General features: G+C 43.2%; 1 protein-coding gene across 11 annotated transcripts in view; it reads right to left on the bottom strand.

The window, feature by feature from the left end:
- GRIP1 (glutamate receptor interacting protein 1) overlaps positions 1 to 19,553 on the bottom strand; it is a 509,652-nt gene that overhangs the window by 48,727 nt on the left and 441,372 nt on the right. For all 11 annotated transcript variants that reach the window (XM_063447052.1, XM_063447047.1, XM_063447049.1 and 8 more), the window contains exons 8-9: positions 6,904 to 7,051; positions 3,974 to 4,143 (exon numbers count right to left, since the gene is read on the bottom strand). In XM_063447052.1, coding sequence (XP_063303122.1) covers positions 3,974 to 4,143; positions 6,904 to 7,051 — 318 coding nt within the window. The remainder of the gene's footprint in view (positions 1 to 3,973; positions 4,144 to 6,903; positions 7,052 to 19,553) is intronic.

Below are 19,553 nucleotides of genomic sequence, written 5' to 3'. Positions count from 1 at the left end.
TTATTCTCAGCTGTACCTATTAGCATGGCAAAACACTTCTTCCATGAAGGAAAGAAAACTCACACATGTTAGAGGCTATCCTAGGGGCCAGTATCCATAGGGCAAGCTATTATACTTATTGTTGGTTCTATGAGTGTGTCACTGGGAAAGTATGAAATCATGGTGGAAGGGGGATTTTTGCTAATGCATGGCTGAAAAGGGAGACATGTTTTTTAAAGTAATGGTTGACTGGCAAATATCTGTACTAGACTGTTATTGACATTAAAGGGACACTACAGGCACCAAAATAATTCTATCTAAATTAAGTTGTTATGGTGCCAGGAGGCCCCTGGAGGCACTCTTATCTCAAGGAGTTTAACCGTTTACCTCATCTCTTACCTCACAGAGCTTAACCCCCGGAGTATGTTTCGTTTTAAGCCAGTTTAGAGAATGGGGAGTGAGAGTGCATCCAGGGGCCTTCTGGCTTCATAGCAACTTCATTTGTCTGGAGTATCCCTTTAAACTGGCTACAAGCGGTATCAAAAATGTTAAAGACAAAAGACAATAAGATATGGTTGCATTTAGGAAAGAAGAGTAACAGTGTTCTTAAAACACTAGTCTTTAATGAATTACTTTAGGGGATAGTGACCCAACAGACATTTGGTTCTTTTTATACAGCACATGGGTTTTTGCACCCATTTTCTATTTTGTATTTTTGGTTTAAACTATTATTTTTAAACTATTACATTTATTTTGACTCTACGATTATTCAATATATGAAGGTAGGCTTTTTTTTTATATTCTTGTTGTTACTGCTAATCTTTTTGTGGTTTGTTTTTCCTCTCTCATAATATATTCTCTTTCACATGAGATTGTCTTAAGATCCACAAAAGGGCAAGGCTGAGTCAGCCACACAACTACTTACTATCACAAGGAAATGATGTTAATTCTCACGTTAGAATACTTTTATTTTAGTAGATATTCCATAGTTGTGCTATGGATTGAACGTTTTTTTTTACTAATACCAGTAACTCTTTTTGACATGGACACAGAATATAAGGGTCCATTCTTCTCGGACTCACATTCTATGCAGTACGACAGACTTGCCCGTTTGTCAGTCAGGGGGATAGTTCGTGCATGAAATGTGTAAACATGAAACAATCTGTGCTTCTAGTCGGCCAACTGGCGCTTTCAACAAAATTAAGGAATTTATTAGATTTTTTTTTCCCCACCTCTTCTTATTTCTACTTACTGTGTATATAAATGGATTTATCAATCTGATGAAATATGAAATGCGTTTGAATGAGAAAATTGAAAATTGAAATACTACGCTACAGTAGAATTTACTTCCTGGATGTTAAACTAATTTCTTTTCACATATTCAGTCGTCATATCTCAGAGAACCATTTTGTTACTCAGCTTGAAGGCTATGAATCCCAGCAGGCCATGAGCAGGAGGGGAAGTGAATTCACAGCTTGCAGAGCACAGAGCAGAATAAAACATTGAGGTAAAGAGACAAAGATATTAGAATGGGTATACTTTGTGTACATACGTTCTGATGTACCCTCTATTTAATGCAGGATCAGGTGTGTGATAGCTTATGTAGATGAACGCAACCACAGTAACAACTATTGCATGCAATTAGGTCTATTATGACTAGATGTATTTTAGGTATAAACCAAAAAACGATTGTGTTTGACCCCATTTTATGGCATCAGAAGAATAGGGTGCATGTGCTCTCCCTGGTATTTCACGAATGATCCTTCACGTGCTATACACCAATAAAAAGGTCAGGCATCTAGAGTGTTAGTAACTGTTGTCTAAATCCAGCCATTGTCCTGTTTGATTTATTTCCCCTTGGAGAACAATCGTATTAATAGCTTAAGAGCCATTGCTACTCAGTCTGATATTTCTACCTCTAACTTCTAGGTTAGTGTATATCTGGTTACTTAAATCTAGTGGCGTACTAAGGGGGTGGGGGTGGCGATTTGCCCCGGGTGCCACCGATTAGGGGGGTGCCCGGGGCAGCATGTTGGCTCCTGGGCCCCTCTACATCATGCAAGAAGACACAGGGGCAGTAAAGAGGGACCCAGGAGTCATCTTGCACCCTCCAGCAGCACTATGTCTTTTACTGTAGCAAACCACCAGAGCGTTGCCGCGGGTTTCTATGGCAACATTCCCCGTGGCAAGCAACGCATGCCGAAGCGATGCCATGGCAACCCACGGCAATGCTATCACGGCGAGAGGAAAGTGCATGCTGCTGCTGGAGGGTGCAAGATGACTCCTGTGTCCCTGCTATAGCCACCGGACCACCAGGGAAATGTGTCCCCCCTTCCTTGCCACAAGTAGGAGGCAGGGAGGGGGGGGGATAGTGTGATGTGTGTGTGTGTGTGTATGCAGTGTGAGTGTAGTGCATGTAGTGTGTTTTGTATGCATTGTGAAGTGCATGTACTGTGTGTAATTGGTGTGTGGGATAAGTACTGGGGGAGGGGGTTGCAGTTTTTTTAAAATCAGTTGGGCTTATTCCCCCTCCCTGCCTTCCATGTGGAGGGAAAGGGGGAATAAGACCTACTAATTAAAAATCTGCTTTTCCCAGTACTTATCCCAAACAACAGACACTGTATCCACTAGACAAACACACACTGTATCCACTACACACACTGCATCCATTATACAAACACATTGCATCGGCTACACAAACATGCACACTACATGCACTACACAAACATGCACACTATATGCACTACACAAACACGCACTGTATCCACTATACAAACACACTGCATTGGCTACACAAACATGCACACCACACAAACACGCACACTATATGCACTACACAATCATGCACACTACACATACACGCACACTACATGCACTACACAAACACACACACACTACACATACACGCACACTACGTGAACTACACAAACACGCACACTACATGCACTACACACAGACACTGCATCACCTACACACAGTGCATCCACTAAAAAACACAAACACTGTGTACCTGTCTATCTGCATGTGTATCTGTGTGTGTTTGCATTTGTGTATCTGTATGTCTGTATTTGTTTGTGTGTCAGTGTTTGTATCTGTACGTGTGTTTGTATCTGTGTATCTATGTGCGACTGTGTGTCTGTGTATTTGCACGTGTGTACCTGTGTATCTGTTTGTATTTGTATGTGTGTTTATATCTATATATTTGTGTCAGTGTTTGTGTCTGAGTAGCTGCATGTGTGTCAGTGTGTGTCTGTATCTGCATGTCTGTCAGTATCTGTGTGTGACTGTGTGTCTATGTATCTGCATGTGTGTACCTATGTGTCTGTGTATATGCATGTGTGAGTATGTATCTGTGTGTGTGTAGCTGTGTGTCTGTGTATCTGTCTGTCAGTGTGCATCTGTATGTCTATATATCTGCAAGTGTATCAGTGTGTGTACGTGTGTGTGCATATATCTCAGCATCTTGCCAACACTACACACAAATACACCCCTGTATTCAAAACTCAACACTACAAACACACTTAAGTATTAGAACACCACCATTATATATAAACATATCACTGTATTAAAAAAACACACTACACACAGATGCACGCCTGCATTCAAATGCCAACACTACATACAAACACACACCTGCGTTCACTTACATACTCCATACAAAAACATGCTTACATTCAAACACACAAGCACTGCTCAGTGCTAAATACATTAAAAACAGTTTGCGTTTTTTTTCCTTTACATTTTAAAGTTGGGGGGGGGGGGGGGTGTGTGTGCCAAATTTAGGATCCACCCCAGGTGCCAAATGCTCTAGTTACGCCCCTGCTTAGTTCCACTAATCTTAAACTCCCTTCTACATTGCTTGGAGTTAGTTTTTGAACTCCACCATTCCTAAGCAACATCCGCATTTATCATAAAACACCCATTAAATGCAAGTACCTAAACTTATTTGGGCCACGTAGTAAAGAAAGTAGAATGGAATGCTGGATCGTCTTACCGTGATCCGGACCCTTTAAAGCCAAGCGAGTCTGGTGGTACGGGAGGATCTCAAGTTTTACAAGTTCACAGGTGCTAGCTAAAAGCTGAGTGGCTTCAGCTAATGTGCAATATTCCATACTTGTGCCGTCTACGGATAGGATGTGATCACCAATATGCAATGCCCCACATCTGAAAAAAGAAGAGAGAATTTAGGTACATTCTAGTAAGCTTTTATAACAGCTATAGGCATTTTTGTCCAAACCATATAGCTTGTTTAGAGGCATATTTATTCCCATGGATAACTTTTAGTTAAACGTAATTCTCTGAATTTATTTCACGGTTTGATTAAATATTTTATTTCATAAGTATTAAGGAACAGATACACTAAAGGATTAGCATCCTGTCTGCTGAATTGAATTTGAAATTTTAAGTCTAGCCCATCTTCTAGAACTGTGTCCAAAGAACTAGTCAGTTGAAGTGCTACATTGCGAGGTAGATACCTAGATGATTCCACTACTGATAAAGCTTTGGTTGGTTGTAAAACTGGGTTGCTTGTAATACTGCCAGCATAGGAACGGCATTGATGTGTACCATACTGTATTCTACCAGAGGGGGAAAAGCTAATGTGACTACACTAAATACCAAAAAGAAAATAAGCAACACAATTTGAACTTCATATGTATATATCCAAGAGTTAGGCTTTAATTATTCGCAGCAAGACTGGGACAGTTTACAGTTGGTACAGATACAAAGCTTGCTGCTAATCTAATTAAAAATGCCTCACCCAGGGCCATAACACATCCAACAGCACTGGAATAAATACAATTCATAGACACAGCAATACATTTATATTTAGCAGCAGTCACATGAGTAGTGAAAGTGATTCATTTTTCTTACCGTTAAACAGTAATGGTTCTGATCAGGAAACAAAATGAGGAGTTCACACTTGTATTTGATTCATTAACGTCTCAAACTTCTATAACTACACCTTTTACTAAAACAGAGGGGGAATCTAATCCACCTCAACATTAAACCCCAAACTGAGAGAAAATGAAAAAGTTAGAACAAAACGGCGGAAAAAGATTTGTTACAGCCCCAGCGTGGCTACTTTGGTCTGCATTTTGTAACGCAGTTCTCAAATCACCACCATCTTCTGTTTAGTTTAAGAAGCCAAAAACACATAATGTGTAAATAAAGCTTGAACTGTTCACATTTTATTACCTGAAATTAACATTTAAATACATAAAGGGAATCAACACAGTAAAGGAGGAGACTATATTTAAAAGAAGAAAAACTACCACAACAAGAGGACATAGCCTTAAATTAGAGGGGCAAAGGTTTAAAAATAATATCAGGGGCGGGGCCGGACCGGCGAGCTGGACGGCCGCAGGGGAGACCAGCTCCTGCGGCCCCGGACTAAATAAGCCGTAATAACACGACTTTCGATACAAAACCGACCGGCAACGATGGCCCTCAGCGGGGACCGGGGGGTGATCCCAGTCCCCACCCTCGAGACCAGACCACTGCATGGCAAATCAGGCCCGCAATTCAGGCACCAAAAAACAAGATGGCGGAGGCCATGTGTGACGGCGCCAAGACCTGAGCCACTACAGGCTGATCACCTGCATCGACAGAACCGGGGAGGACCGTTAATAATAAGGACACTAAAACTCAACTTCCGTGAGCTGCCAGCATCTCTCCTAACAGCACCTAAAAAGAACACCGACCCAGCTAGGGTCACTGAGCCTCCCAAGCCATCCCAAAACCTGGGAATGCTTCCTGCCCATGACAGGCACAGGCTGACTGCACAGAAGGTTGCCGGACCAACAATCACACCACCCACAGCCAGGAGAAATCGCCCCTCTACACCTAACTGAATGCTAAGATGGACATTTCTGTTGAACATCTGATATGCCTGCTGACTGCGCCATTGTACCAAATAATCTCACACTGCACCAGCTACTAAAGCATCTCGGGGTGGCATACCTCGCTTGTATACTAATCTTAAGAGATAAGCATACAGTTTAATTTTATTTCTTTCTCTTTATATTTTCTTTACCTCAATAAGCTACATATGCATGATACCTGAAACACTAACCGGAATTCCGTAGCATAATGCTGCCTCTGCTGGCACAGTAATTTGCTCACCACTTCACTATGTTTTAAGACATACAAGTCGCACTACACACAAGCTACAGATCTATAACCTTAAAGCGTGACTAGCCCTGTTAAAAGCATGTTATCTTAAATAAGCGTAGTCCACTGTTAACTTCAAATCATATAAAAATTTACCGGCAAAAAGCGATGTTGTGTTATGCTATGTTTTAAAACTATCTAAGCAACGTAAACCTATACTGTCTCTCTCCTTACTACAAAAAAAAAAAAGTGCAAGATATACTGTCTACCCCATGTTTAAACTGTTCAGAATGTGCTAGAGGAATGCCTTTGGGGTACCTCATAAGCAACTGTTATAATCGTACGCACTACAAAAATAAAGAAGAAAAAAAAAGAAAAAAAAAATAATATCAGGAAGTATTACTTTACTGAGAGGGTAGTGGATGCATGGAATAGCCTTCCTGCTGAAGTGGTAGAGGTTAACACAGGGAAGGAGTTTAAGAATGCGTGGCTATCCTAACTATAAGATAAGGCCAGGGACTAATGAAAGTATTTAGAAAACTGGGCAGACTAGATGGGCCGAATGGTTCTTTATCTGCCGTCACATTCTATGTTTCTATGTCTATCAACATATTTCACTGGTATTATTGATACAATCATCTATTCGCACCTTAAACTCTTCCACTGACTTTATGTATCTTTGACTTACTAATTTTTACCTAAAAAGATGTTATTTTTTCAAAACCTTCCTCGATGACAAGGCAATTGCAGACAATTTCCCCAAAATAACCAATTTTTAGGTAATATGTTAGATGGGTTTAACTGTTCACTTACCTGTCAGCAATACTTGCAGATTTGATTTTGTCTATCACTATGACCTGTTTGTTGCAGTACATCGAGGTAGTTAGTGCTACTCCGAGGTTGGAAGCAGGAGTTTTGGCAACTTCCACTAATAATGGGCCAGAGGCGTTGGCTACAGAATCTGTGAATGGAAAAAAAGTGGAAGAGTATTAATCCTAGGGCAGCGTTATCATTGCTTTATCCATTGCAGGACATTAAGAGTAAATTTCAATATCCAGACACAAATCTGTGTCCACTCTAATCAACTTCTGATTCTGTAAAGAAATGGATTTGTGGTTTTGTGCATGTACAAATGTTAAATTGACAATGTCACATAGATCAGATTTAACATGTGCTGGTAATGTTTTAAATCCTTACATTCCTATAGTCTCCATGATAGAAGAAAGTTAGGATTATACATGTTTTAAATAAAAATAGTAATTCTCTCTTTGTTATCGAGTTTATTTACCAAACGATGTAACAGCTGGATCCAACCTATGTTTGCTCCAAGTATATTATCCCTCAATTTATGAGAATTCTCAGGCTCGATCGAGATAACTGTAAAAGAATCTTTGATGTGCAGATGTATGTTACAGAATGCCTAAGTCCCATGTATGATCCTCAGTCAATTCTTAGACGGCCTAGCTGGAAATAGCCTCAAACTGCACTGTCGCTTTGTACTAGACCTTGGAAGAGACAGCCACTAGAGGCAGCGTTCTGGATATATGTAAACATTGTTATTGCCTTTTACATTGCTTGAAAAAAGTGACAGCATCTATGCATCAAAACCATTTCACAATATTACGTGACATTGGTGCTTAAAAAGTCCCTTTAAAACAACAGATGAATGGTGCTCTGATGCAACATCGTCCTCTCCTCCATCGTCCGCTAGTGGCCTGGGGAGGAGGGGAGGGACAATGCCTCTCTGCTCCCCCTGCCAGCCCTTCCATGGGTTTCTTTTTACATATTCTACCCATCAGAATGCAAACGTACTATATGTCCCAAGAATTTATATTTGAAATGATGCTTATTGTAATATGGTGTATTACATTCAATATTAAAGGGTCACCATAGTCATTGCAATCACTACAGCTTAATGTAGTGGTTCTGTTGTCTATAGCCTGTCCCTGCAGGGTCAACAATGTAAACCCAATCATTTCAGAAAAAATACAGTGTTTAAATTTCTGCCTAGAAACACCTCCGGGTGCAGTCACTCAGACGGCCAATAGAGGTGCTTCCTTGTTCAGTGCTGCACAGTGTGTAGCACCTCCACTCGGCGCCTCCACGCTCTGCATGATTCATTGAATCTCTATGAGGAGATGCTGATTGGCGCAGCGCGGCATTTTGCTGCACTTGTAAAATAACCTCCCAATGTAAAAGCATTGGATTGGCTGAGATTATCAAGATAGATGATCTCAGCCATGGAGGTGGGTCCAGCCGTGGCGAGACCAGCACAGTGATGGAGGTGGGCTGGTCACCCATTCTGAGGTGGGCTGGTCACCTAAACATGTTTGTATTCCTAACACTAAAGTGTCCCTATAATGTATACAAAGTTACCTAGAACAGTGATAGCTTTCCTAATATTTGACAACTACATTCTTCCTGATGCTAATGTGAACTCTACTCTGGATGTGCATCAGGGGGAATGTAGTTTACAACCATTCAAGGTATCTCTGTTACCAATCACTGACTGAAACAGATTATGGCTCCACTAGGAGCGATTTAAATTATACATGAAATAAAAAGTCATTAAATAATAATTCAAGGTTGGCATGTAATAATCGCATAATCATAGGATTGTAAAAAAAATTAAAAAAAAACACACTACAATTAATATGTTCCACCACTAGTGGAAAGCAATTCTTTGTAAAACTTAACTACCTTTAAAAACCCAATAAAAACCAGGAATGTCACCCGCAGCTCCACTATGAATATATAAGAGAGAATATTTCTTGTGCTTTTATAGCGGAGCTGCAACACTGATTATTCCTTTTTATATCTGCATATTTAACACGGTATATATAGCATGAAACAGCCTAGATTTATTATGTATTAATGAAATGTGCATTGGCCGACAGGTATATTTATGATAACTAAATATACCCAAGTAAACAATACTTCTTCCCAGCATGCTTTCAAGGACAGAACGGTGCCGTTTAAGCTCTCCCTAGACACAGATGCAGAGAACCACGAGCAGACAACGAGTTGGAGTTTTATGTAGCTGCATAGTTAAAGCGTATAGATAAACGATTGCAGTTGTATTGCAAAGCCAAGAAAAAGAGACAAAGAGTACGTTATATGATATCACCGAATGATCAAAGCACATAGGTTACTGAAAGAGATCCGTGTAATTAGCACTAAATTGTATCATAAAGGCACATCATGTTTACTACCCACATTATCTCGTCGAAAAGAAAATATGCTTTGATTACAGTATTAAGTACTGTTGGCTCCAGTCACTCTGCGTTTGTGGCACGCTCCAGTTACATTGCAGTTAGAATACTGGCAGAACAATATATAACTCTGAACAGTGCAGCTCCATTTAAGACAGTTCTATTCAGTCATCAAATCGACTTAACATTTACATATACCCATATATAAATATACATGTTTGGATCGTCTATAGATATTTGGGGATCTTGTCGTGTCACTGTTCACAGCAAAATACACAATGGATGAACCATAAAATAGACACCAATTAAAGGAACACTTCAATGAATGAAATATACCTCATTGAAAACATGCATACATTCCTGCGTGTATTCTTTGAGGATATATGAAAAGTCAGCTTGCAAACATTGTGGATACACGAAATTGGCGTTTAAAGACACAGAGACTAACATACAGCCAACTGAGGAAGCCATAGAGGCGAAACGCGGTTTGGCAATTATTTTATACTTATCTTTCCAATTATATTTTATCTGTAATGTACCAATAAATTATATTTTACTTTGAATTACATTCAATCCCTTGCTGCTTATGGTGGAAAACGAAAGCATCCTTGGAAATCCAGAACACCCACAGAGGGAGTTGGATCACCCTTAAAAGATCCTGAAGCCTTTGATACCAGAGCCAGGTCCAATTGGCTCTAATTCTGTGAGTGTTTCCATCTATTGCCTATCTATATCTGTTTATAGCCATCTGCACTATTGTGTGTACCCCTCTGTCTCCACAGAACTCCAAATTGAGAAGAGAGGACTAGTATTGCTCCATCCATTGTGCTTGTATTGTGGATATGCTGTCTGCAGCCTTTGCAAGCCTTTCCCTCATACCCTGGTGGAGCTTTCCAATACTTTTCATGAGCTGTAATAGAGGGGTCATTGAGAAGGCAAGCGTGATCTAGCCCAGTGTGAATGCCACTTCTGTAAGCTCTGCGGAGTTAATAGAAGAGAAAGAGAACCTCTCTGGCTGTCTGATTGACAAAGCTTGGGAAAGGTTTTTCCAATGTTTTATACAAGTCCTGATTTTTACTGAAATCAACACTTTTATAAACTATCAATAAAAGCACTTGATGGGTTGTTTCTTTAATGAAATGCTCACACAGCATGGTCACAACCGGGGACTTTCCGAATGTAAGACATGTCTATCTGCATGTGTGTGAGTGTGGGTATTTGTGTGTCTCTATGTGTGTCAGTGTATGTGTAGCAGTGTGTCTCACATTTTTGTAAATATTTTATTATATATTTTCATGTGACAACACTGAATAAATTACACTCTGCTACAATGTAAAGAAGTAAGTGTATAGCCTGTATAACAGTGTAAATTTGCTGTCCCCTCAAAATAACTCAACACACAGCCATTAATACAAAGATAGAAAGTTGTATAGGCGCTACCAAATCCAAATAAAAGTAACTGGTGTAGTGTAAGTGTATCCCACAACACTTTTTTTTTCCAATTTGACAATTTTTATTTTTCAAATCCAAATATCAAAACTGGGATACAGAAGGAAAAAAGGGGTGGGTAAAGGAGCCATTTACAATGCGACATTCCATTTACAGTGGTACATTTTTAAAGTCACAATCAGAATACACTTATGCATGCTACTGGTGCTTTATCACGGGCACATCTGTGTGGGCTATCTCACAATTGATTTTACCGTGTACTCCTAGGGGGGGGAAGGGGGAAGGGGCTATAGGAGAGGGGGAGATGAGAACGGGGTACCTTACTTCGCTATAGATATGTACATAGTGGGTACTATGCCTGCCTCTCTGTCTTTAGGGCCGTTGACCTTATAATCCACACCTACTGCTCCCGAATGTGGACATTCGTACCTGATAGTTCAGTTCGTCTGTTACTCCTGTCGTAGTGATTTCTTGTCCTCCCTTCTACCTGATTCGGTTTTTTTTTATTTTTTTTTTATTATTTTTAGTGATTCCTTTTGTGTGGAGGTAGCGTTTGTCCCTATCCTCTTAGGGGTTTAGCTCTTTGTCCCTCTCTATGTATGCCTCCCAGTCTTTCTTGGCCTGTATCATGTGTTTCGATGGGTGGAACCCCTGGTAGGTCCCAGTCTCATACGTCAGGTTTAGTGTGGTTTGCTGGCTGACATTAGATCTTGTAGGTGCTTGCGTTTGTTTCCAATTCCTAGCTATCAAAAGGTTAGCTGCCATTAGTATGTGGAAAATTAGGCTGGCTTGTGATTTAGTGTAGGTTTCTAGCGACATGAACAGTAAAGCTGTTTCTGGATTTAGCTTGGTGTCTAAGTGTAGCGCACCATTGATGGTCCCTTCTACCCCTCTCCAATATTCTTTGAGGGCCGTGCAGGCCCACCATGTGTGGAGCATTGTACCTTCTGCTTTGGAGCATCTCCAGCAGAGCTTGGAGGTGCCTGGGTATATGTTGGCTAATCTGGTTGGTACCAGGTACCATCTGTATTGCAGCTTGCGGAGGAGCTCTAAGTGGGAGGCGCATCTGGACCTGCCTTTGTGTGCAATGAATGCCTTGTTCCATTGCTCAACTGTAAGTGTCATGCCTAGTTCCCTATGCCAGGCGTCTCTAAAGTTGTCCTTTTGTGGTTGGTCTGTGGAGTCAATGAGAGCGGCATACATAAGTGACAGCGGCTTAGTGGGCATGGTCATAGTCGTACATGCCTTTTCTATGTTTTTCGCTTGTGTCGGGATGATTGTGGTGGTGTCGTGCGACAGTATGCCTTTTAGTTGGAGGTAAGAGAATATCAACCGCTGTGGTAAGTCATACTCGGCTTGCAAGTCAGGGAATTGTTTTAGGAGTCCATGGTTAAACAGGTGAGTAACCAGTGTGCATCCTTTCTCAGTCCATCCCCGGTGGTCAAAGTTGGGGTGTGCTATGTGTAACCTGTATAGGGGGGTGGCCATTGTCCATTTGGTGGTGTACCCCAGTTGAGATCTTACTTTGTCCCAATTCTTCAGTAAGGTATCGGTTGTGGTGGGCATCTCAGGGAGCGCCGGGCGTTTCCCGTGAGGTACCCAGAAGAGATATTTGAGTCCTTTGGGACATGTCCAAGTGGACTCCATCTCCACCCATTGTGGTGGGTTTTGTGTCGTGTGTGTCTGTAGTGCTGTAGTCAGCAGGGCTGCTCTATAGTATGTCTGGACCTCTGGCAAACCCAGCCCTCCCTGTGACACCTGTCTGGTGAGGATCTTTGTGGCTACCCTCACTTTTTTGTGCGCCCATACGAAGCTGGTGAGGGTGTTTTGCAGTTTTCAGAGGTATATGTGAGGTAGTGGAATCTGTAGTGTTCTGAGCAGGTATTGGTATTTTGGCAGTAACATCATCTTTACCGCCGCTAGTCTCCCTACCCAGGACATGTATTTAGTCTCCCACTGTTTTAGTGTGTCGCTAAATTCCCTCTGCAGTCTCCCATAGTTGAGCTCCAGGAGACCTTGCGGCTCTTTTGGGATTCTCAATCCCAGGAAGGTGAGGTAGTCGTCTCTCCAATCTAAGGGGAAAGTGTGTTTCAAGTGGTCTATGTCACTTCGTGGTATCCCTATCCCCATCGCCTGCGTCTTCGAGATGTTGAGTTTGTAATATGAGTGCCCTCCGTACGTTTCTATTTCGTGTAGGAGGTTCGGCAGTGAGATGTTAGGTTGCGTGAGGGTGAGTAATATGTCGTCGGCGAATAGGTTCGCCTTGTACATCTTGTTTCCAATCCCCATCCCATGAATCGCCGTGTTCTCTCTTATCCTGATCGCCAGCGGCTCTAGCGCCAAGACGTAGAGCAAAGGGGATAGGGGGCACCCTTGTCTCGTTCCGTTTGTGAGCCGGAACGGCTCGGATAAAAAACCCGCATTAAGTACTCTCGCTGAGGGGTCGCTATAGAGGGCTTTGACCACCGACACAAACCCTTCGAGGATGTCGAATTTGCCTAATACCTGTTGGAGGAACCCCCAGTGCAGTCGGTCAAACGCCTTTTCGGCGTCAAGGGAGACCATGAGACCTGCCCCTTTTCTGAGTTTCAGATGGTGGAGTATATTGATAACTTTCCTCGTGTTATCTGCCCCCTGCCTCCCTTTTATAAAACCCACTTGGTCGTCATGAATGATGTGCGGTAATATTTTCCCTAGGCGGTTGGCGTAGAGTTTAGCGAAAAGCTTGGCATCTGTATTGAGGAGGGAGATAGGTCTAAAGTTCTGCGGCACCGTTGGAGGCTTGTTCGGTTTAGGGAGTGTCACAATATGTGCTGCTAATGTTTCCCTGGGGAGTTCCCCCTTGAGAGCCGCCTCTGTGAACAGTCTAGCCAGGTAAGGTGCTAGTATGGTGCTAAACCTCTTGTAATAGTGGTTGTCAAACCCGTCTGGCCCTGGAGATTTCCCCATCGGGAGGTCTTTGATCAGGTCTATGATTTCCTGTTCCTCGATCGGTTTGGTGAGTGCTGATTTGTGTTGAGCTGTGATCTTTGGTAGTGTGATCGTGTCTAGGTACTTTCTAATATTTGGAGGGGTGGAAATTTTGGCTCCTGTTTGGACTGTGAGGTAGGATATTTTTTGGTTCGCTTGCCTGGTTTTTAGGCGTTGCGCTAATAGCTTACTAGCTCTGTTGCCCTGGACATAATGTGACAGTCTGAGTCGTTGCATGTTTAAGTTGACCGTGTCTAGTGCGTGTTGGAGTATGAGCTTATTGAGCTGGGCTATCTTGGTTTTTGTCTCTATAGTCGGTGCAATTTGGTTCAGTCTGTTTAACTCGTATAGTTCTGTTTGCCATGTTCTGAGTTGTGTTTGCCGCTGTTTTTTCACGTATGCCGCTCTGCGTATTAGTAAGCCTCTCGCTACTGATTTGTGTGCCAGCCACAAGGTAGCATCTGAGATATCTTTGGTATCGTTTAATTGGAAATATGTGTGGATTTCCCCTGCCAGTGTGTCTGCAAACCGCTCGTCCCTCAGCAGGGAGTTATTAATTTTCCAGGGGCTGCGGTGCTTAAAGTCGTAATTGTTTTTTAATTCTAGGGTTACTGGTGCGTGGTCTGACCATGTGATCTGTTTTATGTCGCTGGATATGATTTGGTCAAGTGCTGAGCCTGCCACCAGAAATCCGTCAATTTTCGAATAGGAGTTATGCACAGCTGAGTAGTGAGTGTACTTTCTTTCTGATGGGTGTGTGGTTCTCCAAGCGTCATATAGGTGATGGGTATGTAGGAGTTTCGCTATGGCCCTACATTGCCTATTCAGGGGGCGGTGGCGTACCCTATGTGTCGGTAGTGTCGTGTCGAGTGTCGGGTCTAGAATGTGGTTGAGGTCACCTCCAATCACTGTGACGCCCTTTTGGACAGAGCTCGTTTTGGTCAGAATTTTGTGCAGGAAATTTCGCTGGTTGGTGTTGGGGGAGTAGATGTTTACGATGGTGTACAGCACATCGTTAAGTTCTCCTATGAGGATTATGTATCTGCCGTTTGGGTCTATGTCTGAGGAAAGGAGCTTAAACGAGACCGCCCTGCTAATCAGGATGGACACCCCTCTAACTTTCGCTGGAGACGTGGCGTGGAATTGGGTCGGGTAGTCATTAGTCAATACTGCTGGGTGGTCATTATGCCTAAAGTGCGTTTCTTGTAGGCAAAGGACATCAGCTCCTAGGGCCCTAGCTTCTCTGGTGAGCAGATGTCTTTTCACCGGGGCGTTTAGACCTCTGACATTGAAAGAACAGACTATCACGGTGGGTCGTGGGATCGGTACTCTGCCCCTCTGAGGTGGTGTTCGATTGTTTCGGGGGTCTCTGCCCTTCCCAGCTCGCTCGTGCTGAGCAGAGTCCTCCCCTGTGTATTGGGTAGTTCCCTTAATGTGCCTATGGAGTCGTTAGCAGTCTCGACCCCCCGGCATTCAGTGTTTGGCATAGTTTGTATACTGCTAATCATTGAATCACCCACTAACTCTGTCCCCGGTTTGGTGGTAAGGTACATAACATAGAAATCAAAAACATAACTGATAACAACATACAGTAATACATTAACTTTAACCAAAGTATATACATAAACATTCTTTAGTGATATTAGTGCCGTGGATTCGGCATGGCACTGCATTGGCGTGCCGTGGGGGAAGAGGTATTAAGACCTCCTGTCCTACAGGAATATCAATTTCCTGTGCGGCTATACTACATGCGTGTGCTGGGCATGCCCAGCTCTTAGCTAAAGTTTCGCGACTTTACATCTTTCTTGTAGACGTAGTGTCTTGTGTTGCTTAGTGCTCTCTTTTTTTTTTTTTTTTTGCTCGTTACATTTAACATGTCAGTGTAGTCTCGCTTAATCGCTCTACGGATGAATATTTTAGAGTCATGAGGGTGGCCCCTCTTTACTATTTTTGCTTTTAGTGTTTCTATTGTATTTTTTTTTTTCTTTTTTCTTCATTTTTTTTTTTTTTTTTTTTTTAAATTGCCTAAAGCTACTTGGTGTGGGTATGTTGTGTTGGTCCGGTTCACCTTAGTGAGTTAGGAGGGGAGAGCTGGAGCATGTTTCTGTGCTATCTTCCTATCTCTTGTGCTCCCTGCAGCCCTCCCTCCCTCATCCTCTCACTCTACCGGGGGCATATGTGGTGTGGTGTATATGCATTGCAGTTCCGTACATTACCCAGCCTTGCAGCTTAAATGTCCATGCATTAGGTCACCATAGGGCGCCCACACTGACAGTCATTGTCCTTTATCTTTTTTTCGCCTTTTTCCAGTCTTGTGTCACTCTGGATCTGTCTCCTTCTTGGGCCTTCGTTGGCGCAGCTGCGATGTTCCATTCTCTCAAGATTTTCTGGCCTTCCTCCGGGGAGCCGATGGCGGTTGTCTTCCCTTCTTTCAGTACCAGGAGTTTGGTGCGATATCCCCATCGGTATGGCAAGTGGTTCTCCCTGAGTCGGGTGGTTACCTCTCTGAAGTCTCGTCTCCTCTTGAGTGTGTAAGAGGAAATGTCCGCATATATGGCTATGTCTTTGTAAGCCGGTGGCATCTCCCTCCGTTTCCTGCAGGCAGTGAGAATCGCCTCCTTGGCATGATAGTAATGCATCCTGAGTAAGATATCTCTCGGAGTGTTCGGAGGTAGAAATGTGGGTTTGGCTGTCCTATGGATTCTGTCTAGCAGGAGTATATCAGTCGGCAGGTCCGGGGCCAGTTCTCTCAGTAGGCCCGTGATGTGTGCAGAGAGATCCTCTGTTTTCACCGTTTCCGCTACTCCTCTTATCCGCAAGTTGTTGCGGCGCGCCCGATCTTCCATGTCGGCTATCTTTAGGTCATGATCATTTAACCTTCCAGCCAGGGCCTCCACCGTGTCAGCGAGGGTGTTGTGGGCCTCTGCCAAATCTGCAAGCTGATCCTCGGCGTGCGACGTGCGCTGGCCTATATCTTGGATTTCTTTTTGCAGGTCTTTAATAGCGGTGTCTAGCTTACCCACTATCTTGTCTGACATTTCCTCCAGCAGTTTTTTCAGGGAGCTATGTGTCAGTGGGTTTTCCTGGTCGCCCGTTTCTGCTTAAGATTCTCCTTCGGCGCCATCTTGGAAAGTTTCAGTCTGGCTTGGGGCCTTCCCCTGCGCCGTCCGTGCGGCGAAAAAATTTGCCTTCTCTCCCTTCTCACCCGCCCGTTTGCCTTTAGTCTGTGACATGTTAGTTGGGGGTCAGTTTTGGTAGAGTTTTGTCGCGTGATGAGCTTAGTATTCCGCCTTTAATAGCCGCCGCGGCACGGAGCTCCACTTACATGCGGCTGCTCCGGTCTGCGTCCAGGACACGCCCGTATCCCACAACACTTAATAAATAAATGACATAAAATAAATACTACACCAGTCAGCAAGATACTAGTAACAGGATCAATCTAAAAGACAAAAATATAAAACATAGTGCAAACTTTTTGTTTAATCTTTTTGTCTTTTAGATTGATCCTGTTACTAGTATCTTGCTGACTGGTGTAGTATTTATTTTATTTTTTATGTCACACAGCCATTAATGTCTAAGCTGTTGGCAACAAAAGTGAGTACACCCTTAAGTTGAAATGTCCAAAGTGGGTGCAATTAGCCATTTTCCCTCTCCGGTGTCATGTGACTCGTTAGTATTGCAAGGTCTCAGGTGTGAATGGGGAGCAGGTGTGTTAAATTTGTTGTTATCGCTCTCACACTCTCTCATACTGGTCACTGGAAGTTCAACATGGCACCTCATGGCAAATAACACTCTGAGGATCTGAAAAAATGAATTGTTGCTCTACAGAAAGATGGCCTAGGTTATAAGAAGATTGCCAAGACCCTGAAGCTGAGCTGCAGCACGGTGGGCAAGACCATACAGCGGTTTCACAGGACAGGTTCCACTCAGAACAGGCCTCGCCATGGTTGACAAAAGAAGTTGAGTGTACGTCCTCTGCGTCATATCCAGAGATTGTCTTTTGGAAATAGATGTATAAGTGCTGCCAGCATTGCTGCAGAGGTTGAAGGAGTGGGGCCTGTCAGCCTACCAGTGCTCGGACCATACGCCGCACACTGCATCAAATTGGTCTGCATGGCTGTCGTCCCAGAAGGAAGCCTCTTCTAAAGATGATGCACAAGTAAGCCTGCAAACAGTCTGCTGAAGACAAGCAGACTGAGGACATGGATTACTGGAACCATGTCCTGTGGTCTGATGAGACCAAGAGAAACTTATTTGGTTCAGATGGTGTCAAGCGTGTTTGGCGGCAACCAGGTGAGGAGTACAAAGACAAGTGTGTCTTGCCTACAGTCAAACATGGTGGTAGGAGTGTCATGGTCTGGGCCTGCATGAGTGAGCCGGCACTGGGGAGCTACAGTTAATTGAGGGAACCATGAATGCCAACATGTACTGGGACATACTGAAGCAGAGCATGATCCCCTCCCTTCGGAGACTGGGCCGCAGGGCCGTATTCCAACATGATAATGACCCAAAACACACCTCCAAGATGACCACTGCCTTGCTAAAGAAGCTGAAGGGAAGGGTGATGGACTGGCTAAGCATGTCTCCATCTCCAAGTAGCAGAGTGTCATTTTCATGTTGTCACATGAAAAGATATAATAAAATATTTATAAAAATGTGAGGGGTGTACTCACTTTTGTGAGATAGTGTGTGTATATATATATATAAAAACACACACCTGCAATTAAAAAACAACACTACACACAAATGCACACCTGCATCCAAATGGCAACACTGCATAAAACACACAACTGCTTTCAAATGCCAACACTACACACAAATACACCCCTATATGCACACATATACTCCATACAAAAACATGCTTACATTAAAACACACAAACACTGGTCAGTACTGAATACATCCTTGCAAGGACGGAGAAATTGTAGATGCCCAGCTGGTAAAGAACCGTGGCATGCTCCAGGGCCCTCTCTATGTTAATTCTGCTACTGATACTCACAGATATGCACTGCACATAAACACACAAAGGCACACCATCAAACACAATGATACATGTACACACAATTAAAGACACAGATAACGCACAGTGAACATATACTGACACATACAATGGCACACACACGCTGACACATGCACAGTGATACACAAAGGCATATATACATACTGTACTGACAGATACACACACAGTTACACATTAATTGATATACACAGACTGAAACATACACAGATACCCAATGACTCACACACTTGACACATGGAAATAAATCAGTATAAATGTATTGTAGCCACCCTTCTGTTTCCATATGCTTTGTGAGCAGTTGGTGTGGTTTCCCTGGAGTCTATGTGGAGCTAAACACTTATCGCTCTAACTGGACCGCATAGTGTTACAAGGCCCCAATAGGCCCCACAATTGACCAGAAAACAGAACAGAGTATGGGCTTTAATGCCCTGATGGCAGTCTTGGAGAGATTTTTATTTTAAACTTTCCTTTATAAACTACCACTTGCAAATGTGAAATAGATAATTCAGCTACAAAAATAAAGTTAGGGGGCGGAGCCTAACTGCCTAGCGGACCAGACGTGCCCTAATAGGGCTACCGCGTCTGGGGACATAATCCGGGGTGATCCAGTCCCAAAAAGCAACATTTGCCTACCGCAACCTATACCACGCGACCCGGGAGAGGCTGCTGCACCAGACGGTGCCTTTCCCGACCACATTGCTGCTGGAACGAGGTTTGCGGCCTACACAAGGAAGAGACCTGGGGAGACGGCCGCTCTCCGGACTCACTAACCACGGCTGGACACCTCGGGAAACACTCCCTCCCTCCCCCAG

Source organism: Pelobates fuscus, chromosome 3 (assembly GCF_036172605.1).
Source record: "Pelobates fuscus isolate aPelFus1 chromosome 3, aPelFus1.pri, whole genome shotgun sequence".
Taxonomy (NCBI): domain Eukaryota; kingdom Metazoa; phylum Chordata; class Amphibia; order Anura; family Pelobatidae; genus Pelobates; species Pelobates fuscus.
The sequence above is the reverse complement of the archived record's forward strand: the minus strand, read 5'-3'. Positions and strand labels throughout refer to the sequence as shown.